This window comes from Salmo salar, chromosome 01, assembly GCF_965601325.2.
Source record: "Salmo salar chromosome 01, fSalSal1, whole genome shotgun sequence".
NCBI classification, from domain to species: Eukaryota; Metazoa; Chordata; class Actinopteri; order Salmoniformes; family Salmonidae; genus Salmo; species Salmo salar.
This window is the reverse complement of record NC_138291.1, coordinates 76,247,083-76,271,672: the sequence shown is the minus strand read 5'-3', so window position 1 is coordinate 76,271,672 and position 24,590 is coordinate 76,247,083. Positions and strand designations below refer to the sequence as shown.

General features: G+C 35.9%; 1 protein-coding gene across 1 annotated transcript in view; it reads right to left on the bottom strand.

Annotated features, from left to right (window-relative positions):
* The window catches only part of LOC123743785 (leucine-rich melanocyte differentiation-associated protein), a 384,937-nt gene that overhangs the window by 29,808 nt on the left and 330,539 nt on the right, over positions 1 to 24,590 (bottom strand). Inside the window, exon 5 of the mRNA XM_082976693.1 lies at positions 5,345 to 5,429. Within this exon, the coding sequence (XP_082832819.1) occupies positions 5,345 to 5,429 (85 nt within the window). The remainder of the gene's footprint in view (positions 1 to 5,344; positions 5,430 to 24,590) is intronic.

Genomic DNA, 24,590 nt, shown 5'->3' with positions numbered 1-24,590 from the left:
GTCCCAGAATGAAAGCATTGAGCTAGGCTTCATGGCTCATGGCATTTCTCTTTGTTTATTCTCTGTTTACTTAGCAGTCTATACACTGGGATCCCTTTCATTTAGGCCTGTCACTTGTGAAGGATGGACCACATCAAACAGTCTGATCCATTAAAGAGCAGTGGCTGATGCCTGAGAAATATATTAGCCTAAATATGTAGATAATTGTAACTTTTACTGGGAAGTAAAACAGTGTATTTTCAACTGTAGAGTGCAGTACTGAAATATATCTATTACATGTGTAGCATCATAAGTGCTTGTTGTTGGTTGAGAGAAAGTCAAGAGTGTGCAAAGCTGTCATCAAGGCAAAGGGTGGCTACTTTGAAGAATCTCAAATATAACATATATTATTTGTTTAACACTCTTTTGGTTACTACATTATTCCATTATTGTTATTTCATAGTTTTGATGTCTTCACTATTATTCTATAATGTAGAAAATAGTACAAATAAAGAAAAACCCTGGAATGAGTAGGTGTGTCCAAACGTTTGACTGGTACTGTATGTGTTTCACGCCTACAGATAACTAAGCTCTATCGAATAAACTCTAGAATCATCTCTGAGAACATGATATCGTCAGATAATGAAATGTTGTTGTTAGACCATCACACACATTATGTTTGACAGGTTTCATTACAATTCAGCCTTGATTTGTTATTAACTACAGTAAGCCATTATGGAGTAATGCTCCATTTGAACTCTTTAGGTATTTGTTATTAGCTACTTTAACATTTCAGTTATTTGTCCATTTTAGGTATGTTGCGAGGACAAACTTTAGTCTGAGGCCTCTCTTTGGGAGATCAAATCCACAATGTTATTAGAAGTGTCTTGTACTCTGATTGTGAGAGTCATTTTGAAACAGCGCTCTGCTCCATACTAGAGGTGTCGTCGGGAAGAGTACTTTGAATCTCCGACTGCCAGCCTGGCAGACAGCTAAAACCAGAGCTGACAGCAGAGGAGGATCCTAAGGTCTCTAGTGGTGACTGCTCCCTAGGCCTCTAGACCTGTCACTACTCCACTCTGTGTCACCCTGGCCTGCTCCAAGACACATCACAGTCTCCCCGTATTTTTTCTGCCTGTCCTACCCTCTTGTTTTTAGTCGCTAGCTTGCTTGCCCTCTCCGCCTTCATCGCTCACTCTTCTCTATCTTCCGCTATTATGTTTACAAATATATTATTTTTCTTTCTTTCTTTCTTTCTTTCTTTCTTTCTTTCTTTCTTTCTTTCTTTCTTTCTTTCTTTCTTTCTTTCTTTCTTTCTTTCTTTCTTTCTTTCTGTGTTGCTCTCTTTCCCCCCACCATCTCCCTCCCTCCACCCTCTTCTTCCCTTGTCTCCTCTCTTTTCGTCTTGTCCATGGCTGACTCTGCCACCCCCAGACAGGGGCTTTTCCTGGAGCAGTATCCCCACTCTCCACCCCTCTCCCCCTGGGCACTGACCTGCCAGCTCTGGCCCCTCCCTAGAGCTCCAGACTGCAGTAATTACTAGTGGCACCTGGGCTCTGGGGCCCCTATACAGGTGTGTGTGTGTGTGTGTGTGTGTGTGTGTGTGTGTGTGTGTGTGTGTGTGTGTGTGTGTGTGTGTGTGTGTGTGTGTGTGTGTGTGTGTGTGTGTGTGTGTGTGTGTGTGTGTGTGTGTGTGTGTGTGAGTGTGTGGAGAGGCTCTCTCTGCAGCAGACAGGGGGCTGTCAGACTTCCTAGCTACATCCCACCAACTAGGGCCATGTAGGGGCTAACACAAACAGACATCCCTGCTCCACGGTTCATCAAACCACACCTAAATATAACTGATACAAATATATGGTGATTCATTCAAAGAGATAATGAACTTTATCAGCAACATGTAATGATAACATTATTGTATTATGATAATGATAGTAAACCATACTAAAATCTCTACAGTGATAACGACGTTAGTGTACCAGTTTTGTTAACATAGTGCGACAGTTTCTAGTGAAACGTCCTCATCTCACAGTGCAAGTACGTAGAAGGTAAGAACGCACAGAAAGTTATCGTGATGGCTCCCCCACATTTAGTAAATACAGTATGTTTAAAAAGCATAGAGAAGTAAGTGGGCTGCCGTGCTGAAGGCGGACTGAGGCGGGGGGCATAAAGAGGAGGTGAAGTTTGAAGATGAGGGCAGTGTTATCTAAGGCTGCAGCGCTCGCGTCATAAACATAACAAACGGTGACTGTCACCACACCACGGCCCAGATCTAAGAGGGAGGGAGAAATATCTCACATGTCAGATCCCCTCACCTTTTAATGGACTGTTCCCTGGCCGGCCTGATGTTGACAAAGCACAGGGTCTCTCCGGTTGTGTCCCAAATGGCACCCCAGTCCCTATGGGCCATGGTCAAACGCAGTGCACTATAAATGGAATAGGGTGCCATTTGGGACTGTCTCTGTCCCTCTACCTACATCACATGGAAAGCTGCTGGTCAGCCACTGTGAAATAGATCTGTCCTTGGCACTGGACGGGAGGAGGGGTGTGTGTGAGTACGTGTGTGTGTGCATGTGCGTGTGTGTGAGGTGCTCAATGTTGACCTCTTGAGCTGGCTGCCATGGCGTCGGGCGTATCACAGCGGCAGTGTTTTGCATGGCGGAGACAAAGAGCATGATGAATGTCTCATGTTTAAACCTGCTGCCCTGCTGTGTGGTCCAGTAAAATGGCCTCAGGGCCACTCACACAACATCGCTACAGACACAAATAACCGGTCACCTTTTCTTTCTACTACAAGCCTGGCCAGCACTGTGACTGCCTTACTGCAGCTAGCTAACAAAGTGGTGGTGGAGAGAGACAAGCAACACAGAGGAATCTACCAGTGCATTTAGTTAAGAATATAATACAATTCAACACAATAGAATAAAATAGAATATGTCTGTTCCTATACACTTTAAATGATGCTATTAGAATCATTTACAGTAAGAAAGATGCATATAAAATGTATGCATTTGATATTAATGCAATTGTATAACAAATGCTTCTCATTAATATATTATAATACAAATATTTTCTGTTAAAACTGGGGCAACTTTAAAAATACATTAGTCTATGATGATGAGAAAAATATGTGTTTGATCTACACTGTACAGAGGTAGGCATGTGAAAGAATGTAATCTCTTTCACACATTAGATCTGAATAAGGCCTAAACAATGACTAGCATCAACATATCATCATTGATGGTTGACATATCCACACCCTCACATCAGAATCAAAATCAGAACCAAAACCTATATATATTTCAGGATCCATCAACGACTCAAAGACGTGAGCTGAGGGAAGACTGACCATTATTCACTATTATGATCCCAGATTAATCTCAAGTCCACTGTTCTCTCACTACGGTTAATCAATAAGAAGATAAAACATGCATATTCATATATATTATCAAAGAGCTTACCCTTTAAGGAACCCATAAAGACAATGGCCGTTATTTTCTTTTTATTTATTTTACTGAACCTTTATTTAACTAGGCATGTCAGTTAAGAACAAATTCTTATTTACAATGACGGCCTACCCCGGCCAAACCCAGACGACGCTGGGCCAATTGTGCGCCACCTTATGGGACTCCCAATCACAGCCGGATGTGATGCAGCCTGGATTCGAACCAGGTACTGCAGTGACGCCTCTTGCACTGAGATGCAGTGTTTTAGACCGCTGCACCACTCGGGCGCCTGGATTTATTGTAAATATGTTGTTCATATTTTGTTCAGCTATCTTATTCTCTGATATGTCTGATGAGTGTGTGGATCAGAGAGTGGGGATGTGAGATCATCCTGACCTTAGTTTTATAAATTTGATGTACAAGCTTATTGTGTATATATAATATACCAGTTAAAAGTTTGGACACACCTACTCATTCCAGGGTTTTTCTTTATTTTTACCATTATCTACATTGTAGAATACTAGTGAAGACATTAAAACTATTAAAAACCACAAATGGAATCATGTAGTAACCAAAAAAAGTGTTAAACAAATCAAAATATATTTTATATTTAAGATTCTTCAAAGTAGCCACCCTTTGCCTTGATGACAGCTTTGCACACTCTTGGCATTCAGTCAACAAGCTTCATTAGGTAGTAACCTGGAATGCATTTCAATTAACAGGTGTGCCTTGTTAAAAGTTAATTTGTGGAAATAATTTCCTTCTTAATTCGTTTGAGCCAATCAGTTGTGTTGTGACAAGGTAGGGGGGTATAAAGAAGATAGCCCTATTTGGTAAAAGACCAAGTCCATATTATGGCAAGAACAGCTCAAATAAGCAAAGACAAATCACAGTCCATCATTACTTTAAGACACGAAGGTCAGTCAATCTGGAAAATTTCGAAAACTTTGAAAGTTTCTTCAAGTGCAGTCGCAAAAACCATCAAGCGCTATGATGAAACTGGCTCTCATGAGGACCGCCACAGGAAAGGAAGACCCAGAGTTACCTCTGCTGCAGAGGAGAAGTTCATTAGAATTACCAGCCTCAGAAATTGCAGCCCAAATAAATGCTTCAGAGTTCAAGTAATAGACACATCTCAACATCAACTGTTCAGAGGAGACTGTGTGAATCAGGCCTTAATGGTCGAATTTCTGCAAAGAAAACACTACTAAAGGACACCAATAATAAGAGACTTGCTTGGACCAAGAAACACGAGCAATGGACATTAGACTGGTGGAAATCTGTCCTTTTGTCTGAAAATGTGACATTTTTTATTCCAACCACCGTGTCTTTGTGGGATGCAGAGTTGGTGAACGGATGATCTCCGCATGTGTGGTTCCCACCGTGAAGCATGGAGGAGGAGGTGTGATGGTGTGGGGTTGCTTTGTTGGTGATACTGTCTGTGATTTATTTAGATTTCAAGGCAAACTTAACCAGCATGGCTACCACAGCATTCTGCAGCGATACGCCATCCCATCTGGTTTGTGCTCCGTGGGACTATAATTTGTTTTTCAACAGAACAATGACCCAACACACCTCCAGGCTGTGTAAGGGCTATTTGACCAAGAAGGAGAGTGATGGAGTGCTGCATCAGATGACCTGGCCTCCACAATCCCTCACCCTCAACACAATTGAGATGGTTTGATTTTATGTGTTTAACACTTCTTTGGTTACTACATGATTCCATATGTGTTATTTCATAGTTTTGATTTCTTATTCTACAATGTAGAAAATAGTAACAATAAAGAAAAACCCTTAAATAAGTAGGTGTGTCCAAACTTTTGACTGGTACTGTGTATATATATAGACATTTATATGCCCCCTCTAATAAATCTGATGTGAGTGAGGACTAGAGAGGGCTCATAAGGGAGTATAATCTTTACCTTTGTGGTTCTTGCCGTCTCTAGAGCCTCTGGGTAGAGGGGTGTAGGGCATAGAGGAACACTCAGACCTGGGGTCACCTGGGGCCTGGGGGAACGAAACACACACACACTTTACTATTTAGCGTGTAAAAGAAAAAACATGTCCTCAGCTATCAAACAAATTCATTGATAGAGAGAGAGAAAGAGATGCAGAGAGTGAGAGAGAGAGAACGGAGAGAGAAAAAGGGAGAGATGCAGAAGGAGAGAAGGGTTGAGCGATTTCATTGCCATGACTGATTGTCCGAGTGCCGTAAATTCTATTGAAGCGAGACAGGAAATGTTGGAGCTCCATTCCTGTTTTATCGCAGATGGAGGGAAGGAGCGCCGGGCCAGGGCAGGTTTCATTACTTTGTTATGGAGAGGTAGGCGCTACGACCCTGGCTTTGATGGTTTGTCCCCCTCCTGGCCTGTTAGAGGGGGTCTATATGGGGAAAGGCCTCATGACTACTGAGCCATGACCTGCTGTAGGGGTCAAACCAAGGGCAGACACCACACACTATGAACCACAGCCCCTCTAACCCTAGCCCTAACTAACACACTACTACTGCTATCTGACTACACACCAACAGGTGGCATGACACCACCACTCTGACTCTCCAACGTTCTCTGCTACTGGCTTTCAGGTTTCAGACTTAAATCCACTGTTTCTTCAGTTCTCAGCTCTTTTACACTAGGTGTGTTCTTGGAAAGACTGTGTAACTAAGTTTGATGTAGGTCTATGTGGTGAACAGGGTTGGGGAGTAATGGACTACACAAAAAAAAGGTAAATGTAATCCGTTACATTACCAGCAAAAATATTGTAATCAGATTACAGACAGTTTTGAAAAACTAGATCATTACTTTGAGGATTACGTTTAAATTCAGAAAGGATGCTTGCTTTTTACCAAAACAATATGCAGCTGTTTTAAACAGCTGCATATTATCAAGATATCAAAGTGTCACCAACAAACAGTAGGCCTATAGCAAATGCAGCATATGGCATTCATTTTTCACATGTAAATAGCACTTTTCAGTAGTGCTCAAAGCATGCCATTCCATGAACACAGCATTTATTTTTCAAATCGAATCAATGAGCCCAATCAGTCCTCCATGACAACAAAATCATAAACAACAGAGTAGGTCTGGCTAATAAGTCTTTAGTTTTGGGGTCATGCTCAGGTAAAACAATTTGGCTAATCTATACTTCCATATTTCCAAATCCTATTCTTGGAGATCATGGCGTATAACATTTATTGGAATGACTGGAATTCTAATAGACTTTGGTTTTGAATGTAAAGAATAATTTAAACGTATTATTATATGTAGTAGAAAGTGATGGCCTACATATCCCATAAAGTAAAATATAACATCCATATATGGCCAGCTACGTAAACTTTAACATTGATTTATCCTGCAATTGATGTCGTTCAATTGGTAACATACATTTTTGTCTTCTTCTAATGCCTCTTAAGGCGAAAGTGATCCAAAAGTAACTGAATGTAATCAGATTACGTTACTGAATTTGGGTAATCCAAAAGTACTGATTACAATTTTTAACTGGTAACTAGTAACTGTAACGGATTGCATTTACAAAGTAACCTACCCAACCCTGTGGTGACAGTCTACATTTCCCAATTGTACCTAGTGAAAATACATTGGTTGGTTGGACGTTAAATTTACTCCCAAGAACAGAACGGCCACCAGCAAGGCCCAGAGTTTAGACAATACAAACTATACTGATATTCAGAGTGAGTGTGTTTGAACACGTCAAAAGTGTTTATTTGTTTTTTTGGTGTTGTTCTTCTTCTTCTTTTGGTGCGAAAGACCTAAACATCCTGTTTTATTTGTCTTCTGTTCCCTGGACTTTTAGCTGTTTCAATAGGCAGTTTATCTTGACATGTTGCTATCTGATGCCTTTGCAGAAATACCCTCCTTTCCTCTCCTGCAGGAAGGAATTCACTGGGCTTTTAATCATAGCAAAACACCAAAGTGACAAATACATATTAGAGATGGTTTAGTGCTGCTATTTCTTCCCTTGTGTGGTTGTTTCACTAGTCTACAGCCCCCATGCACAACCTTGAGAAACAAGAGAGGTGGACAACGCTAAATGAAAACATATTCTTCATTGGCGGTGTAAATTGAAAATGATCCCATAATGTGCTTTCAGATAGGATCTCTGAAGGACATTACAGTACACAGGCTGGCCTGGGCTGGTGAGCACATGCTTTATATATTACTAGAAGAAGAGTTCTGGACAAAATTATATCAATGAGTTCTGGGTGCAATAACTTACTGGTAGATGAGCGAATTAGAATTACAATATCACAGAATATCCTGTCCACATAATACTTCAAACTTCACTTCGAGGTCAGTTTTTTGGGTGTTAGCTATTTAAGGTGTTTTTTTTGTTTTTTTTACAGTACTATATCTTACAACCAGTGATGTAGTGAGTAAACACTGGTCACCGTCCGCTGTGAGTAAAGTAAGTCCTTATATTATCAATCCTTTTTTCCAAAATAAGTAGGCAAACACTCTATTTAAGGTAGTATTCTACTGTACCATACCTAACAACTATTTGAGGTAGTATTTTACCTCACCATATAAACAACTATTTGAGGTAGTATTCTACTGTACCATATCTAACAACTACTTGAGGTAGTATTCTACTGTACCATATCTAACAACTATTTGAGGTAGTATTTTACCTCACCATATCTAACAACTATTTCAGGTAGTATTCTACTGTACCATATCTAACAACTATTTGAGGTAGTATTCTACTGTACCATATCTAACAACTATTTGAGGTTGTATTTTACCTCACCATATCTAACAACTATTTGAGGTTGTATTCTACTGCACGATATCTAACAACTATTTGAGGTAGTATTTTACCTCACCATATCTAACAACTATTTGAGGTAGTATTCTACTGTACCATATCTAACAACTATTTGAGGTAGTATTTTACCTCACCATAGCTAACAACTATTTGAGGTTGTATTTTACCTCACCATATCTAACAACTATTTGAGGTTGTATTCTACTGCACCATATCTAACAACTATTTGAAGTAGTATTTTACCTCACCATATCTAACATCTATTTGAGGTAGTATTCTACTGTACCATATCTAACAACTATTTGAGGTTGTATTTTACCTCACCATATCTAACAACTATTTGAGGTTGTATTCTACTGTACCATATCTAACAACTATTTGAGGTAGTATTTTACCTCACCATATCTAACAACTATTTGAGGTTGTATTTTACCTCACCATGTCTAACAACAATTTGAGGTAGTATTCTACTGTACCATATCTAACAACTATTTGAGGTTGTATTCTACTGCACCATCTCTAACAACTATTTGAGGTAGTATTCTACTGTACCATATCTAACAACTATTTGAGGTTGTATTCTACTGTACCATATCTAACAACTATTTGAGGTAGTATTCTACTGTACCATATCTAACATCTACTTGAGGTAGTTTTCTACTGTACCATATCTAACAACTATTTGAGGTAGTATTTTACCTCACCATATCTAACAACTATTTGAGGTAGTATTCTACTGTACCATATCTAACAACTATTTGAGGTAGTATTCTTCTGTACCATATCTAACAACTATTTGAGGTTGTATTTTACCTCACCATGTCTAACAACTATTTGAGGTTGTATTCTACTGTACCATAACTAACAACTATTTGAGGTAGTATTTTACCTCACCATATCCAACAACTATGTGAGGTAGTATTCTACTGTACCATATCTAACAACTACTTGAGGTAGTATTCTACAATACCATATCTAACAACTATTTGAGGTTGTATTCTACTGTACCATATCTAACAACTATTTGAGGTAGTATTTTACCTCACCATATCTAACAACTATTTGAGGTTGTATTTTACCTCACCATATCTAACAACTATTTGAGGTTGTATTATACTGTACCATATCTAACAACTATTTGAGGAGGTATTTTACCTCACCATATCTAACAACTATTTGAGGTTGTATTTTACCTCACCATATCTAACAACTATTTGAGGTTGTATTCTACTGCACCATATCTAACAACTATTTGAGGTTGTATTTTACCTCACCATATCTAACAACTATTTGAGGTTGTATTCTACTGCACGATATCTAACAACTATTTGAGGTAGTATTCTACTGTACCATATCTAACAACTATTTGAGGTAGTATTTTACCTCACCATATCTAACAACTATTTGAGGTTGTATTTTACCTCACCATATCTAACAACTATTTGAGGTTGTATTCTACTGTACCATATCTAACAACTTTTGAGGTAGTATTTTACCTCACCATATCTAACAACTCTTTGAGGTAGTATTTTACCTCACCATGTCTAACAACTATTTGAGGTAGTATTCTACTGTACCATATCTAACAACTATTTGAGGTTGTATTCTACTGCACCATCTCTAACAACTATTTGAGGTAGTATTCTACTGTACCATATCTAACAACTATTTGAGGTTGTATTCTACTGTACCATATCTAACAACTATTTGAGGTAGTATTCTACTGTACCATATCTAACATCTACTTGAGGTAGTTTTCTACTGTACCATATCTAACAACTATTTGAGGTAGTATTTTACCTCACCATATCTAACAACTATTTGAGGTAGTATTCTACTGTACCATATCTAACAACTATTTGAGGTAGTATTCTTCTGTACCATATCTAACAACTATTTGAGGTTGTATTTTACCTCACCATGTCTAACAACTATTTGAGGTTGTATTCTACTGTACCATATCTAACAACTATTTGAGGTTGTATTTTACCTCACCATATCCAACAACTATGTGAGGTAGTATTCTACTGTACCATATCTAACAACTACTTGAGGTAGTATTCTACTGTACCATATCTAACAACTATTTGAGGTTGTATTCTACTGTACCATATCTAACAACTATTTGAGGTAGTATTTTACCTCACCATATCTAACAACTATTTGAGGTTGTATTTTACCTCACCATATCTAACAACTACTTGAGGTAGTATTCTACTGTACCATATCTAACAACTATTTGAGGTTGTATTCTACTGCACCATATCTAACAACTATTTGAGGTAGTATTTTACCTCACCATATCTAACATCTATTTGAGGTAGTATTCTACTGTACCATATCTAACAACTATTTGAGGATGTATTCTACTGCACCACATCTAACAACTATTTGAGGTTGTATTCTACTGTACCATATCTAACAACTATTTGAGGTAGTATTCTACTGTACCATATCTAACAACTACTTGAGGTAGTTTTCTACTGTACCATATCTAACAACTATTTGAGGTAGTATTTTACCTCACCATATCTAACAACTATTTGAGGTAGTATTCTACTGTACCATATCTAACAACTATTTGAGGTAGTATTCTTCTGTACCATATCTAACAACTATTTGAGGTTGTATTTTACCTCACCATGTCTAACAACTATTTGAGGTTGTATTCTACTGTACCATATCTAACAACTATTTGAAGTAGTATTCTACTGTACCATATCTAACAACTATTTGAGGTTGTATTCTACTGTACCATATCTAACAACTATTTGAGGTAGTATTTTACCTCACCATATCTAACAACTATTTGAGGTTGTATTTTACCTCACCATATCTAACAACTATTTGAGGTAGTATTCTACTGTACCATATCTAACAACTATTTGAGGTTGTATTCTACTGCACCACATCTAACAACTATTTGAGGTTGTATTCTACTGTACCATATCTAACAACTATTTGAGGTAGTATTCTACTGTACCATATCTAACAACTACTTGAGGTAGTTTTCTACTGTACCATATCTAACAACTATTTGAGGTAGTATTTTACCTCACCATATCTAACAACTATTTGAGGTAGTATTCTACTGTACCATATCTAACAACTATTTGAGGTAGTATTCTTCTGTACCATATCTAACAACTATTTGAGGTTGTATTTTACCTCACCATGTCTAACAACTATTTGAGGTTGTATTCTACTGTACCATATCTAACAACTATTTGAGGTAGTATTTTACCTCACCATATCTAACAACTATTTGAGGTAGTATTCTACTGTACCATATCTAACAACTACTTGAGGTAGTATTCTACTGTACCATATCTAACAACTATTTGAGGTTGTATTCTACTGTACCATATCTAACAACTATTTGAGGTAGTATTCTACTGTACCATTTCTAACAACTATTTGAGGTAGTATTCTTCTGTACCATATCTAACAACTATTTGAGGTTGTATTTTACCTCACCATGTCTAACAACTATTTGAGGTTGTATTCTACTGTACCATATCTAACAACTATTTGAGGTAGTATTTTACCTCACCATATCTAACAACTATTTGAGGTAGTATTCTACTGTACCATATCTAACAACTACTTGAGGTAGTATTCTACTGTACCATATCTAACAACTATTTGAGGTAGTATTTTACCTCACCATATCTAACAACTATTTCAGGTAGTATTCTACTGTACCATATCTAACAACTATTTCAGGTAGTATTCTACTGTACCATATCTAACAACTATTTGAGGTTGTATTCTACTGTACCATATCTAACAACTATTTGAGGTAGTATTCTACTGTACCATATCTAACAACTACTTGAGGTAGTATTCTACTGTACCATATCTAACAACTATTTGAGGTAGTATTTTACCTCACCATATCTAACAACTATTTCAGGTAGTATTCTACTGTACCATATCTAACATCTATTTGAGGTAGTATTCTACTGTACCATATCTAACAACTCTTTGAGGTAGTATTTTACCTCACCATATCTAACAACTATTTGAGGTTGTATTTTACCTCACCATATCTAACAACTATTTGAGGTTGTATTCTACTGCACCATATCTAACAACTATTTGAGGTAGTATTCTACTGTACCATATCTAACAACTATTTGAGGTAGTATTTTACCTCACCATATCTAACAACTATTTGAGGTTGTATTTTACCTCACCATATCTAACAACTATTTGAGGTTGTATTCTACTGTACCATATCTAACAACTATTTGAGGTAGTATTTTACCTCACCATATCTAACAACTATTTGAGGTTGTATTTTACCTCACCATATCTAACAACTATTTGAGGTTGTATTCTACTGCACCATATCTAACAACTATTTGAGGTTGTATTTTACCTCACCATATCTAACAACTATTTGAGGTTGTATTCTACTGCACGATATCTAACAACTATTTGAGGTAGTATTTTACCTCACCATATCTAACAACTATTTGAGGTAGTATTCTACTGTACCATATCTAACAACTATTTGAGGTAGTATTTTACCTCACCATATCTAACAACTATTTGAGGTTGTATTTTACCTCACCATATCTAACAACTATTTGAGGTTGTATTCTACTGCACCATATCTAACAACTATTTGAGGTAGTATTTTACCTCACCATATCTAACAACTATTTGAGGTAGTATTCTACTGTACCATATCTAACAACTATTTGAGGTTGTATTTTACCTCACCATATCTAACAACTATTTGAGGTTGTATTCTACTGTACCATATCTAACAACTATTTGAGGTAGTATTTTACCTCACCATATCTAACAACTATTTGAGGTTGTATTTTACCTCACCATGTCTAACAACTATTTGATGTAGTATTCTACTGTACCATATCTAACAACTATTTGAGGTTGTATTCTACTGCACCATCTCTAACAACTATTTGAGGTAGTATTCTACTGTACCATATCTAACAACTATTTGAGGTTGTATTCTACTGTACCATATCTAACAACTATTTGAGGTAGTATTCTACTGTACCATATCTAACAACTATTTGAGGTAGTATTCTTCTGTACCATATCTAACAACTATTTGAGGTTGTATTTTACCTCACCATGTCTAACAACTATTTGAGGTTGTATTCTACTGTACCATAACTAACAACTATTTGAGGTAATATTTTACCTCACCATGTCTAACAACTATTTGAGGTTGTATTCTACTGTACCATAACTAACAACTATTTGAGGTAATATTTTACCTCACCATATCTAACAACTATTTCAGGTAGTATTCTACTGTACCATATCTAACAACTATTTGAGGTAGTATTCTACTGTACCATATCTAACAACTATTTGAGGTAGTATTTTACCTCACCATATCTAACAACTATTTCAGGTAGTATTCTACTGTACCATATCTAACAACTATTTCAGGTAGTATTCTACTGTACCATATCTAACAACTATTTGAGGTTGTATTCTACTGTACCATATCTAACAACTATTTGAGGTAGTATTCTACTGTACCATATCTAACAACTACTTGAGGTAGTATTCTACTGTACCATATCTAACAACTATTTGAGGTAGTATTTTACCTCACCATATCTAACAACTATTTCAGGTAGTATTCTACTGTACCATATCTAACATCTATTTGAGGTAGTATTCTACTGTACCATATCTAACAACTCTTTGAGGTAGTATTTTACCTCACCATATCTAACAACTATTTGAGGTTGTATTTTACCTCACCATATCTAACAACTATTTGAGGTTGTATTCTACTGCACCATATCTAACAACTATTTGAGGTAGTATTCTACTGTACCATATCTAACAACTATTTGAGGTAGTATTTTACCTCACCATATCTAACAACTATTTGAGGTTGTATTTTACCTCACCATATCTAACAACTATTTGAGGTTGTATTCTACTGTACCATATCTAACAACTATTTGAGGTAGTATTTTACCTCACCATATCTAACAACTATTTGAGGTTGTATTTTACCTCACCATATCTAACAACTATTTGAGGTTGTATTCTACTGCACCATATCTAACAACTATTTGAGGTTGTATTTTACCTCACCATATCTAACAACTATTTGAGGTTGTATTCTACTGCACGATATCTAACAACTATTTGAGGTAGTATTTTACCTCACCATATCTAACAACTATTTGAGGTAGTATTCTACTGTACCATATCTAACAACTATTTGAGGTAGTATTTTACCTCACCATATCTAACAACTATTTGAGGTTGTATTTTACCTCACCATATCTAACAACTATTTGAGGTTGTATTCTACTGCACCATATCTAACAACTATTTGAGGTAGTATTTTACCTCACCATATCTAACATCTATTTGAGGTAGTATTCTACTGTACCATATCTAACAACTATTTGAGGTAGTATTTTACCTCACCATATCTAACAACTATTTGAGGTTGTATTTTACCTCACCATGTCTAACAACTATTTGATGTAGTATTCTACTGTACCATATCTAACAACTATTTGAGGTTGTATTCTACTGCACCATCTCTAACAACTATTTGAGGTAGTATTCTACTGTACCATATCTAACAACTATTTGAGGTTGTATTCTACTGTACCATATCTAACAACTATTTGAGGTAGTATTCTACTGTACCATATCTAACAACTATTTGAGGTAGTATTCTTCTGTACCATATCTAACAACTATTTGAGGTTGTATTTTACCTCACCATGTCTAACAACTATTTGAGGTTGTATTCTACTGTACCATAACTAACAACTATTTGAGGTAATATTTTACCTCACCATATCTAACAACTATTTCAGGTAGTATTCTACTGTACCATATCTAACAACTATTTGAGGTAGTATTCTACTGTACCATATCTAACAACTCTTTGAGGTAGTATTTTACCTCACCATATCTAACAACTATTTGAGGTTGTATTTTACCTCACCATATCTAACAACTATTTGAGGTTGTATTCTACTGCACCATATCTAACAACTATTTGAGGTTGTATTTTACCTCACCATATCTAACAACTATTTGAGGTTGTATTCTACTGCACCATATCTAACAACTATTTGAGGTAGTATTCTACCTGCACCATATCTAACAACTATTTGAGGTAGTATTCTACTGTACCATATCTAACAACTATTTGAGGTAGTATTTTACCTCACCATATCTAACAACTATTTGAGGTTGTATTTTACCTCACCATATCTAACAACTATTTGAGGTTGTATTCTACTGTACCATATCTAACAACTATTTGAGGTTGTATTCTACTGTACCATATCTAACAACTATTTTAGGTAGTATTCTACTGTACCATATCTAACAACTATTTGAGGTAGTATTTTACCTCACCATATCTAACAACTATTTGAGGTAGTATTTTACCTCACCATATCTAACAACTATTTGAGGTAGTATTTTACCTCACCATATCTAACAACTATTTGAGGTAGTATTCTACTGTACCATATCTAACAACTATTTGAGGTAGTATTCTTACTGCACCATATCTAACAACTATTTGAGGTTGTATTTTACCTCACCATATCTAACAACTATTTGAGGTTGTATTCTACTGCACCATATCTAACAACTATTTGAGGTTGTATTTTACCTCACCATATCTAACAACTATTTGAGGTTGTATTCTACTGCACGATATCTAACAACTATTTGAGGTAGTATTTTACCTCACCATATCTAACAACTATTTGAGGTAGTATTCTACTGTACCATATCTAACAACTATTTGAGGTAGTATTTTACCTCACCATATCTAACAACTATTTGAGGTTGTATTTTACCTCACCATATCTAACAACTATTTGAGGTTGTATTCTACTGCACCATATCTAACAACTATTTGAGGTAGTATTTTACCTCACCATATCTAACATCTATTTGAGGTAGTATTCTACTGTACCATATCTAACAACTATTTGAGGTAGTATTTTACCTCACCATATCTAACAACTATTTGAGGTTGTATTTTACCTCACCATGTCTAACAACTATTTGATGTAGTATTCTACTGTACCATATCTAACAACTATTTGAGGTTGTATTCTACTGCACCATCTCTAACAACTATTTGAGGTAGTATTCTACTGTACCATATCTAACAACTATTTGAGGTTGTATTCTACTGTACCATATCTAACAACTATTTGAGGTAGTATTCTACTGTACCATATCTAACAACTATTTGAGGTAGTATTCTTCTGTACCATATCTAACAACTATTTGAGGTTGTATTTTACCTCACCATGTCTAACAACTATTTGAGGTTGTATTCTACTGTACCATAACTAACAACTATTTGAGGTAATATTTTACCTCACCATATCTAACAACTATTTCAGGTAGTATTCTACTGTACCATATCTAACAACTATTTGAGGTAGTATTCTACTGTACCATATCTAACAACTCTTTGAGGTAGTATTTTACCTCACCATATCTAACAACTATTTGAGGTTGTATTTTACCTCACCATATCTAACAACTATTTGAGGTTGTATTCTACTGCACCATATCTAACAACTATTTGAGGTTGTATTTTACCTCACCATATCTAACAACTATTTGAGGTTGTATTCTACTGCACCATATCTAACAACTATTTGAGGTAGTATTTTACCTCACCATATCTAACAACTATTTGAGGTAGTATTCTACTGTACCATATCTAACAACTATTTGAGGTAGTATTTTACCTCACCATATCTAACAACTATTTGAGGTTGTATTTTACCTCACCATATCTAACAACTATTTGAGGTTGTATTCTACTGTACCATATCTAACAACTATTTGAGGTTGTATTCTACTGTACCATATCTAACAACTATTTTAGGTAGTATTCTACTGTACCATATCTAACAACTATTTGAGGTAGTATTTTACCTCACCATATCTAACAACTATTTGAGGTAGTATTTTACCTCACCATATCTAACAACTATTTGAGGTAGTATTTTACCTCACCATATCTAACAACTATTTGAGGTTGTATTTTACCTCACCATGTCTAACAACTATTTGAGGTAGGATTCTACTGTACCATATCTAACAACTATTTGAGGTTGTATTCTACTGCACCATAGCTAACAACTATTTGAGGTAGTATTCTACTGTACCATATCTAACAACTATTTGAGGTTGTATTCTACTGTACCATATCTAACAACTATTTGAGGTAGTATTCTACTGTACCATATCTAACAACTACTTGAGGTAGTTTTCTACTGTACCATATCTAACAACTATTTGAGGTATTATTTTACCTCACCATATCTAACAACTATTTGAGGTAGTATTCTACTGTACCATATCTAACAACTATTTGAGGTAGTATTCTTCTGTACCATATCTAACAACTATTTGAGGTTGTATTTTACCTCACCATGTCTAACAACTATTTGAGGTTGTATTCTACTGTACCATATCTAACAACTATTTGAGGTAGTATTCTACTGTACCATATCTAACAACTATTTGAGGTAGTATTTTACCTCACCATATCTAACAACTATTTGAGGTAGTATTTTACCTCACCATATCTAACAACTATTTGAGGTAGTATTTTACCTCACCATATCTAACAACTATTTGAGGTAGTATTTTACCTCACCATATCTAACAACTATTTGAGGTTGTATTTTACCTCACCATGTCTAACAACTATTTGAGGTAGGATTCTACTGTACCATATCTAACAACTATTTGAGGTTGTATTCTACTGCACCATAGCTAACAACTATTTGAGGTAGTATTCTACTGTACCATATCTAACAACTATTTGAGGTTGTATTCTACTGTACCATATCTAACAACTATTTGAGGTAGTATTCTACTGTACCATATCTAACAACTACTTGAGGTAGTTTTCTACTGTACCATATCTAACAACTATTTGAGGTATTATTTTACCTCACCATATCTAACAACTATTTGAGGTAGTATTCTACTGTACCATATCTAACAACTATTTGAGGTAGTATTCTTCTGTACCATATCTAACAACTATTTGAGGTTGTATTTTACCTCACCATGTCTAACAACTATTTGAGGTTGTATTCTACTGTACCATATCTAACAACTATTTGAGGTAGTATTTTACCTCACCATATCTAACAACTATTTGAGGTAGTATTCTACTGTACCATATCTAACAACTACTTGAGGTAGTATTCTACTGTACCATATCTAACAACTATTTGAGGTTGTATTCTACTGTACCATATCTAACAACTATTTGAGGTAGTATTTTACCTCACCATATCTAACAACTATTTGAGGTAGTATTTTACCTCACCATATCTAACAACTATTTGAGGTAGTATTCTACTGTACCATATCTAACAACTATTTGAGGTAGTATTTTACCTCACCATATCTAACAACTATTTGAGGTTGTATTTTACCTCACCATATCTAACAACTATTTGAGGTTGTATTCTACTGTACCATATCTAACAACTATTTGAGGTTGTATTCTACTGTACCATATCTAACAACTATTTTAGGTAGTATTCTACTGTACCATATCTAACAACTATTTGAGGTAGTATTTTACCTCACCATATCTAACAACTATTTGAGGTAGTATTTTACCTCACCATATCTAACAACTATTTGAGGTAGTATTTTACCTCACCATATCTAACAACTATTTGAGGTTGTATTTTACCTCACCATGTCTAACAACTATTTGAGGTAGGATTCTACTGTACCATATCTAACAACTATTTGAGGTTGTATTCTACTGCACCATAGCTAACAACTATTTGAGGTAGTATTCTACTGTACCATATCTAACAACTATTTGAGGTTGTATTCTACTGTACCATATCTAACAACTATTTGAGGTAGTATTCTACTGTACCATATCTAACAACTACTTGAGGTAGTTTTCTACTGTACCATATCTAACAACTATTTGAGGTATTATTTTACCTCACCATATCTAACAACTATTTGAGGTAGTATTCTACTGTACCATATCTAACAACTATTTGAGGTAGTATTCTTCTGTACCATATCTAACAACTATTTGAGGTTGTATTTTACCTCACCATGTCTAACAACTATTTGAGGTTGTATTCTACTGTACCATATCTAACAACTATTTGAGGTAGTATTCTACTGTACCATATCTAACAACTATTTGAGGTAGTATTTTACCTCACCATATCTAACAACTATTTGAGGTAGTATTTTACCTCACCATATCTAACAACTATTTGAGGTAGTATTTTACCTCACCATATCTAACAACTATTTGAGGTAGTATTTTACCTCACCATATCTAACAACTATTTGAGGTTGTATTTTACCTCACCATGTCTAACAACTATTTGAGGTAGGATTCTACTGTACCATATCTAACAACTATTTGAGGTTGTATTCTACTGCACCATAGCTAACAACTATTTGAGGTAGTATTCTACTCTACCATATCTAACAACTATTTGAGGTTGTATTCTACTGTACCATATCTAACAACTATTTGAGGTAGTATTCTACTGTACCATATCTAACAACTACTTGAGGTAGTTTTCTACTGTACCATATCTAACAACTATTTGAGGTATTATTTTACCTCACCATATCTAACAACTATTTGAGGTAGTATTCTACTGTACCATATCTAACAACTATTTGAGGTAGTATTCTTCTGTACCATATCTAACAACTATTTGAGGTTGTATTTTACCTCACCATGTCTAACAACTATTTGAGGTTGTATTCTACTGTACCATATCTAACAACTATTTGAGGTAGTATTTTACCTCACCATATCTAACAACTATTTGAGGTAGTATTCTACTGTACCATATCTAACAACTACTTGAGGTAGTATTCTACTGTACCATATCTAACAACTATTTGAGGTTGTATTCTACTGTACCATATCTAACAACTATTTGAGGTAGTATTTTACCTCACCATATCTAACAACTATTTGAGGTAGTATTTTACCTCACCATATCTAACAACTATTTGAGGTAGTATTCTACTGTACCATATCTAACAACTATTTGAGGTTGTATTTTACCTCACCATATCTAACAACTATTTGAGGTAGTATTTTACCTCACCATATCTAACAACTATTTGAGGTAGTATTTTACCTCAGCATATCTAACAACTATTTGAGGTTGTATTTTACCTCACCATATCTAACAACTATTTTAAGTTGTATTCTACTGTACCATATCTAACAACTATTTGAGGTTGTATTCTACTGTACCATATCTAACAACTATTTTAGGTAGTATTCTACTGTACCATATCTAACAACTATTTGAGGTAGTATTTTACCTCACCATATCTAACAACTATTTGAGGTAGTATTTTACCTCACCATATCTAACAACTATTTGAGGTAGTATTTTACCTCACCATATCTAACAACTATTTGAGGTTGTATTTTACCTCACCATGTCTAACAACTATTTGAGGTAGGATTCTACTGTACCATATCTAACAACTATTTGAGGTTGTATTCTACTGCACCATAGCTAACAACTATTTGAGGTAGTATTCTACTGTACCATATCTAACAACTATTTGAGGTTGTATTCTACTGTACCATATCTAACAACTATTTGAGGTAGTATTCTACTGTACCATATCTAACAACTACTTGAGGTAGTTTTCTACTGTACCATATCTAACAACTATTTGAGGTATTATTTTACCTCACCATATCTAACAACTATTTGAGGTAGTATTCTACTGTACCATATCTAACAACTATTTGAGGTAGTATTCTTCTGTACCATATCTAACAACTATTTGAGGTTGTATTTTACCTCACCATGTCTAACAACTATTTGAGGTTGTATTCTACTGTACCATATCTAACAACTATTTGAGGTAGTATTCTACTGTACCATATCTAACAACTATTTGAGGTAGTATTTTACCTCACCATATCTAACAACTATTTGAGGTAGTATTTTACCTCACCATATCTAACAACTATTTGAGGTAGTATTTTACCTCACCATATCTAACAACTATTTGAGGTAGTATTTTACCTCACCATATCTAACAACTATTTGAGGTTGTATTTTACCTCACCATGTCTAACAACTATTTGAGGTAGGATTCTACTGTACCATATCTAACAACTATTTGAGGTTGTATTCTACTGCACCATAGCTAACAACTATTTGAGGTAGTATTCTACTGTACCATATCTAACAACTATTTGAGGTTGTATTCTACTGTACCATATCTAACAACTATTTGAGGTAGTATTCTACTGTACCATATCTAACAACTACTTGAGGTAGTTTTCTACTGTACCATATCTAACAACTATTTGAGGTATTATTTTACCTCACCATATCTAACAACTATTTGAGGTAGTATTCTTCTGTACCATATCTAACAACTATTTGAGGTAGTATTCTTCTGTACCATATCTAACAACTATTTGAGGTTGTATTTTACCTCACCATGTCTAACAACTATTTGAGGTTGTATTCTACTGTACCATATCTAACAACTATTTGAGGTAGTATTTTACCTCACCATATCTAACAACTATTTGAGGTAGTATTCTACTGTACCATATCTAACAACTACTTGAGGTAGTATTCTACTGTACCATATCTAACAACTATTTGAGGTTGTATTCTACTGTACCATATCTAACAACTATTTGAGGTAGTATTTTACCTCACCATATCTAACAACTATTTGAGGTAGTATTTTACCTCACCATATCTAACAACTGTTTGAGGTAGTATTCTACTGTACCATATCTAACAACTATTTGAGGTTGTATTTTACCTCACCATATCTAACAACTATTTGAGGTAGTATTTTACCTCACCATATCTAACAACTATTTGAGGTAGTATTTTACCTCACCATATCTAACAACTATTTGAGGTTGTATTTTACCTCACCATGTCTAACAACTATTTGAGGTAGGATTCTACTGTACCATATCTAACAACTATTTGAGGTTGTATTCTACTGCACCATAGCTAACAACTATTTGAGGTAGTATTCTACTGTACCATATCTAACAACTATTTGAGGTTGTATTCTACTGTACCATATCTAACAACTATTTGAGGTAGTATTCTACTGTACCATATCTAACAACTACTTGAGGTAGTTTTCTACTGTACCATATCTAACAACTATTTGAGGTATTATTTTACCTCACCATATCTAACAACTATTTGAGGTAGTATTCTACTGTACCATATCTAACAACTATTTGAGGTAGTATTCTTCTGTACCATATCTAACAACTATTTGAGGTTGTATTTTACCTCACCATGTCTAACAACTATTTGAGGTTGTATTCTACTGTACCATATCTAACAACTATTTGAGGTAGTATTTTACCTCACCATATCTAACAACTATTTGAGGTAGTATTCTACTGTACCATATCTAACAACTACTTGAGGTAGTATTCTACTGTACCATATCTAACAACTATTTGAGGTTGTATTCTACTGTACCATATCTAACAACTATTTTAGGTAGTATTCTACTGTACCATATCTAACAACTATTTGAGGTAGTATTTTACCTCACCATATCTAACAACTATTTGAGGTAGTATTTTACCTCACCATATCTAACAACTATTTGAGGTAGTATTTTACCTCACCATATCTAACAACTATTTGAGGTAGTATTCTACTGTACCATATCTAACAACTATTTGAGGTTGTATTTTACCTCACCATATCTAACAACTATTTGAGGTAGTATTTTACCTCCCCATATCTAACAACTATTTGAGGTAGTATTTTACCTCACCATATCTAACAACTATTTGAGGTAGTATTTTACCTCACCATATCTAACAACTATTTGAGGTAGTATTTTACCTCCCCATATCTAACAACTATTTGAGGTAGTATTTTACCTCACCATATCTAACAACTATTTGAGATAGTATTCTACTGTACCATATTTAACAACTATTTGAAGTAGTATTCTACTTTACCATATCTAACAACTATTTCAGGTAGTATTTAAACAGTACTGGAGATCTGCCTTTCCTCTTCAATGTGTCAGCAGTATCCTAACATCCCCCAGTCATCGGGCTCTGACTACATAATAGGTCTGTGTCTTAGACATAGAATTACAACCAATAGAACAATAAACCATTGATTTGAATAGGAGTGAATAAGAGTGAATGTGAATGTTCCTTCTACCCAGTTCTGATTCTATGGCCTGAGAGGCAGCCCATTGAGTCCCAGAGCGACCTGCCTGTCTGGTTTATTTCCTGTCCTGCCTGAGAGATCACAGACTCTGGCCCTCCCCTGTTCCTCCCCTGGCCCCACAAAGACCCTCCTAATCCTGCTGCTTGTCCACAATTAATCTTCCCACCAGCCACGTTATTACCAGCACCACCCACAGACTGCGGGGGGGGGGGGGGGGGGGGGGGGGGTTGGGGTAGTGGTTGGATAGGAAGCAATGTTCTGGGGTCGCTCCTCCTTACGGGTCGGCAGGGACGTCAATCAGGCGCTGCCCCCAAAAATGGCCCACTGTCAACATCAGAGCGTTGCCTTGATCCCCTCCCTCCCACCATGCCACGTCAACTGATCAAACACCCCCATCTTCCCCTCCCTCCCTCCCTATCCACAACACCACCCCACCCGTAGAACATTAATCAGACAGTTCTCCCTCTTACCCCCCCTCCCCACTACTCCCCCGCCTCTCCCCATTCACTTTACTCTATGACCCGTACAGGGGATGAGAAAGCTGCTTGGCCTCTGATGATGGAAGTCCCTATGGAACCAACTTCATGGAGGACTAGATCTGAAACACAGCTGTTATCAGGGCCCTCTCTCTCTCTCTCTCTCTATTCATCTATATCCTCTATCTCTTCCTCGTTACCTCTTTCTCTCCCTCTCGTTTTCTGTGCTTCTTTACCCCCAATTCTCTAGCTCTCTATCCTTCTCTCCTTCCCCCTCTCCCTCCCTCTGTCTTTAAAAGGGCTGGCCGACCAGTCTTTGATCACAAGCCTTAAGATTTTACACAAACATAATCAAAAGCCAAGGGTTGGCTCATACTGTAGGCCCACTGGACTCATTCATTTAGTAGGGTCACTGCTCAGTGCTCACAGATGCTTAAGACATTTACACTGACGACCAGACCACGGTCTTCATTGATTTAAAGTAGAAACGAATGGCGGCCGTTTAAAATGACATCTATCCATTACATGTTTTTGAATGTGTTTTGACTCATGTCGGTAAGTCATAACTGTGTACGTGAATACCAATAGTCCCTGTTAGCTACATTGAGAGTAGACCTTCATCGGCCCATGGCAAACTGGAATAATAAAATGCTGCATAT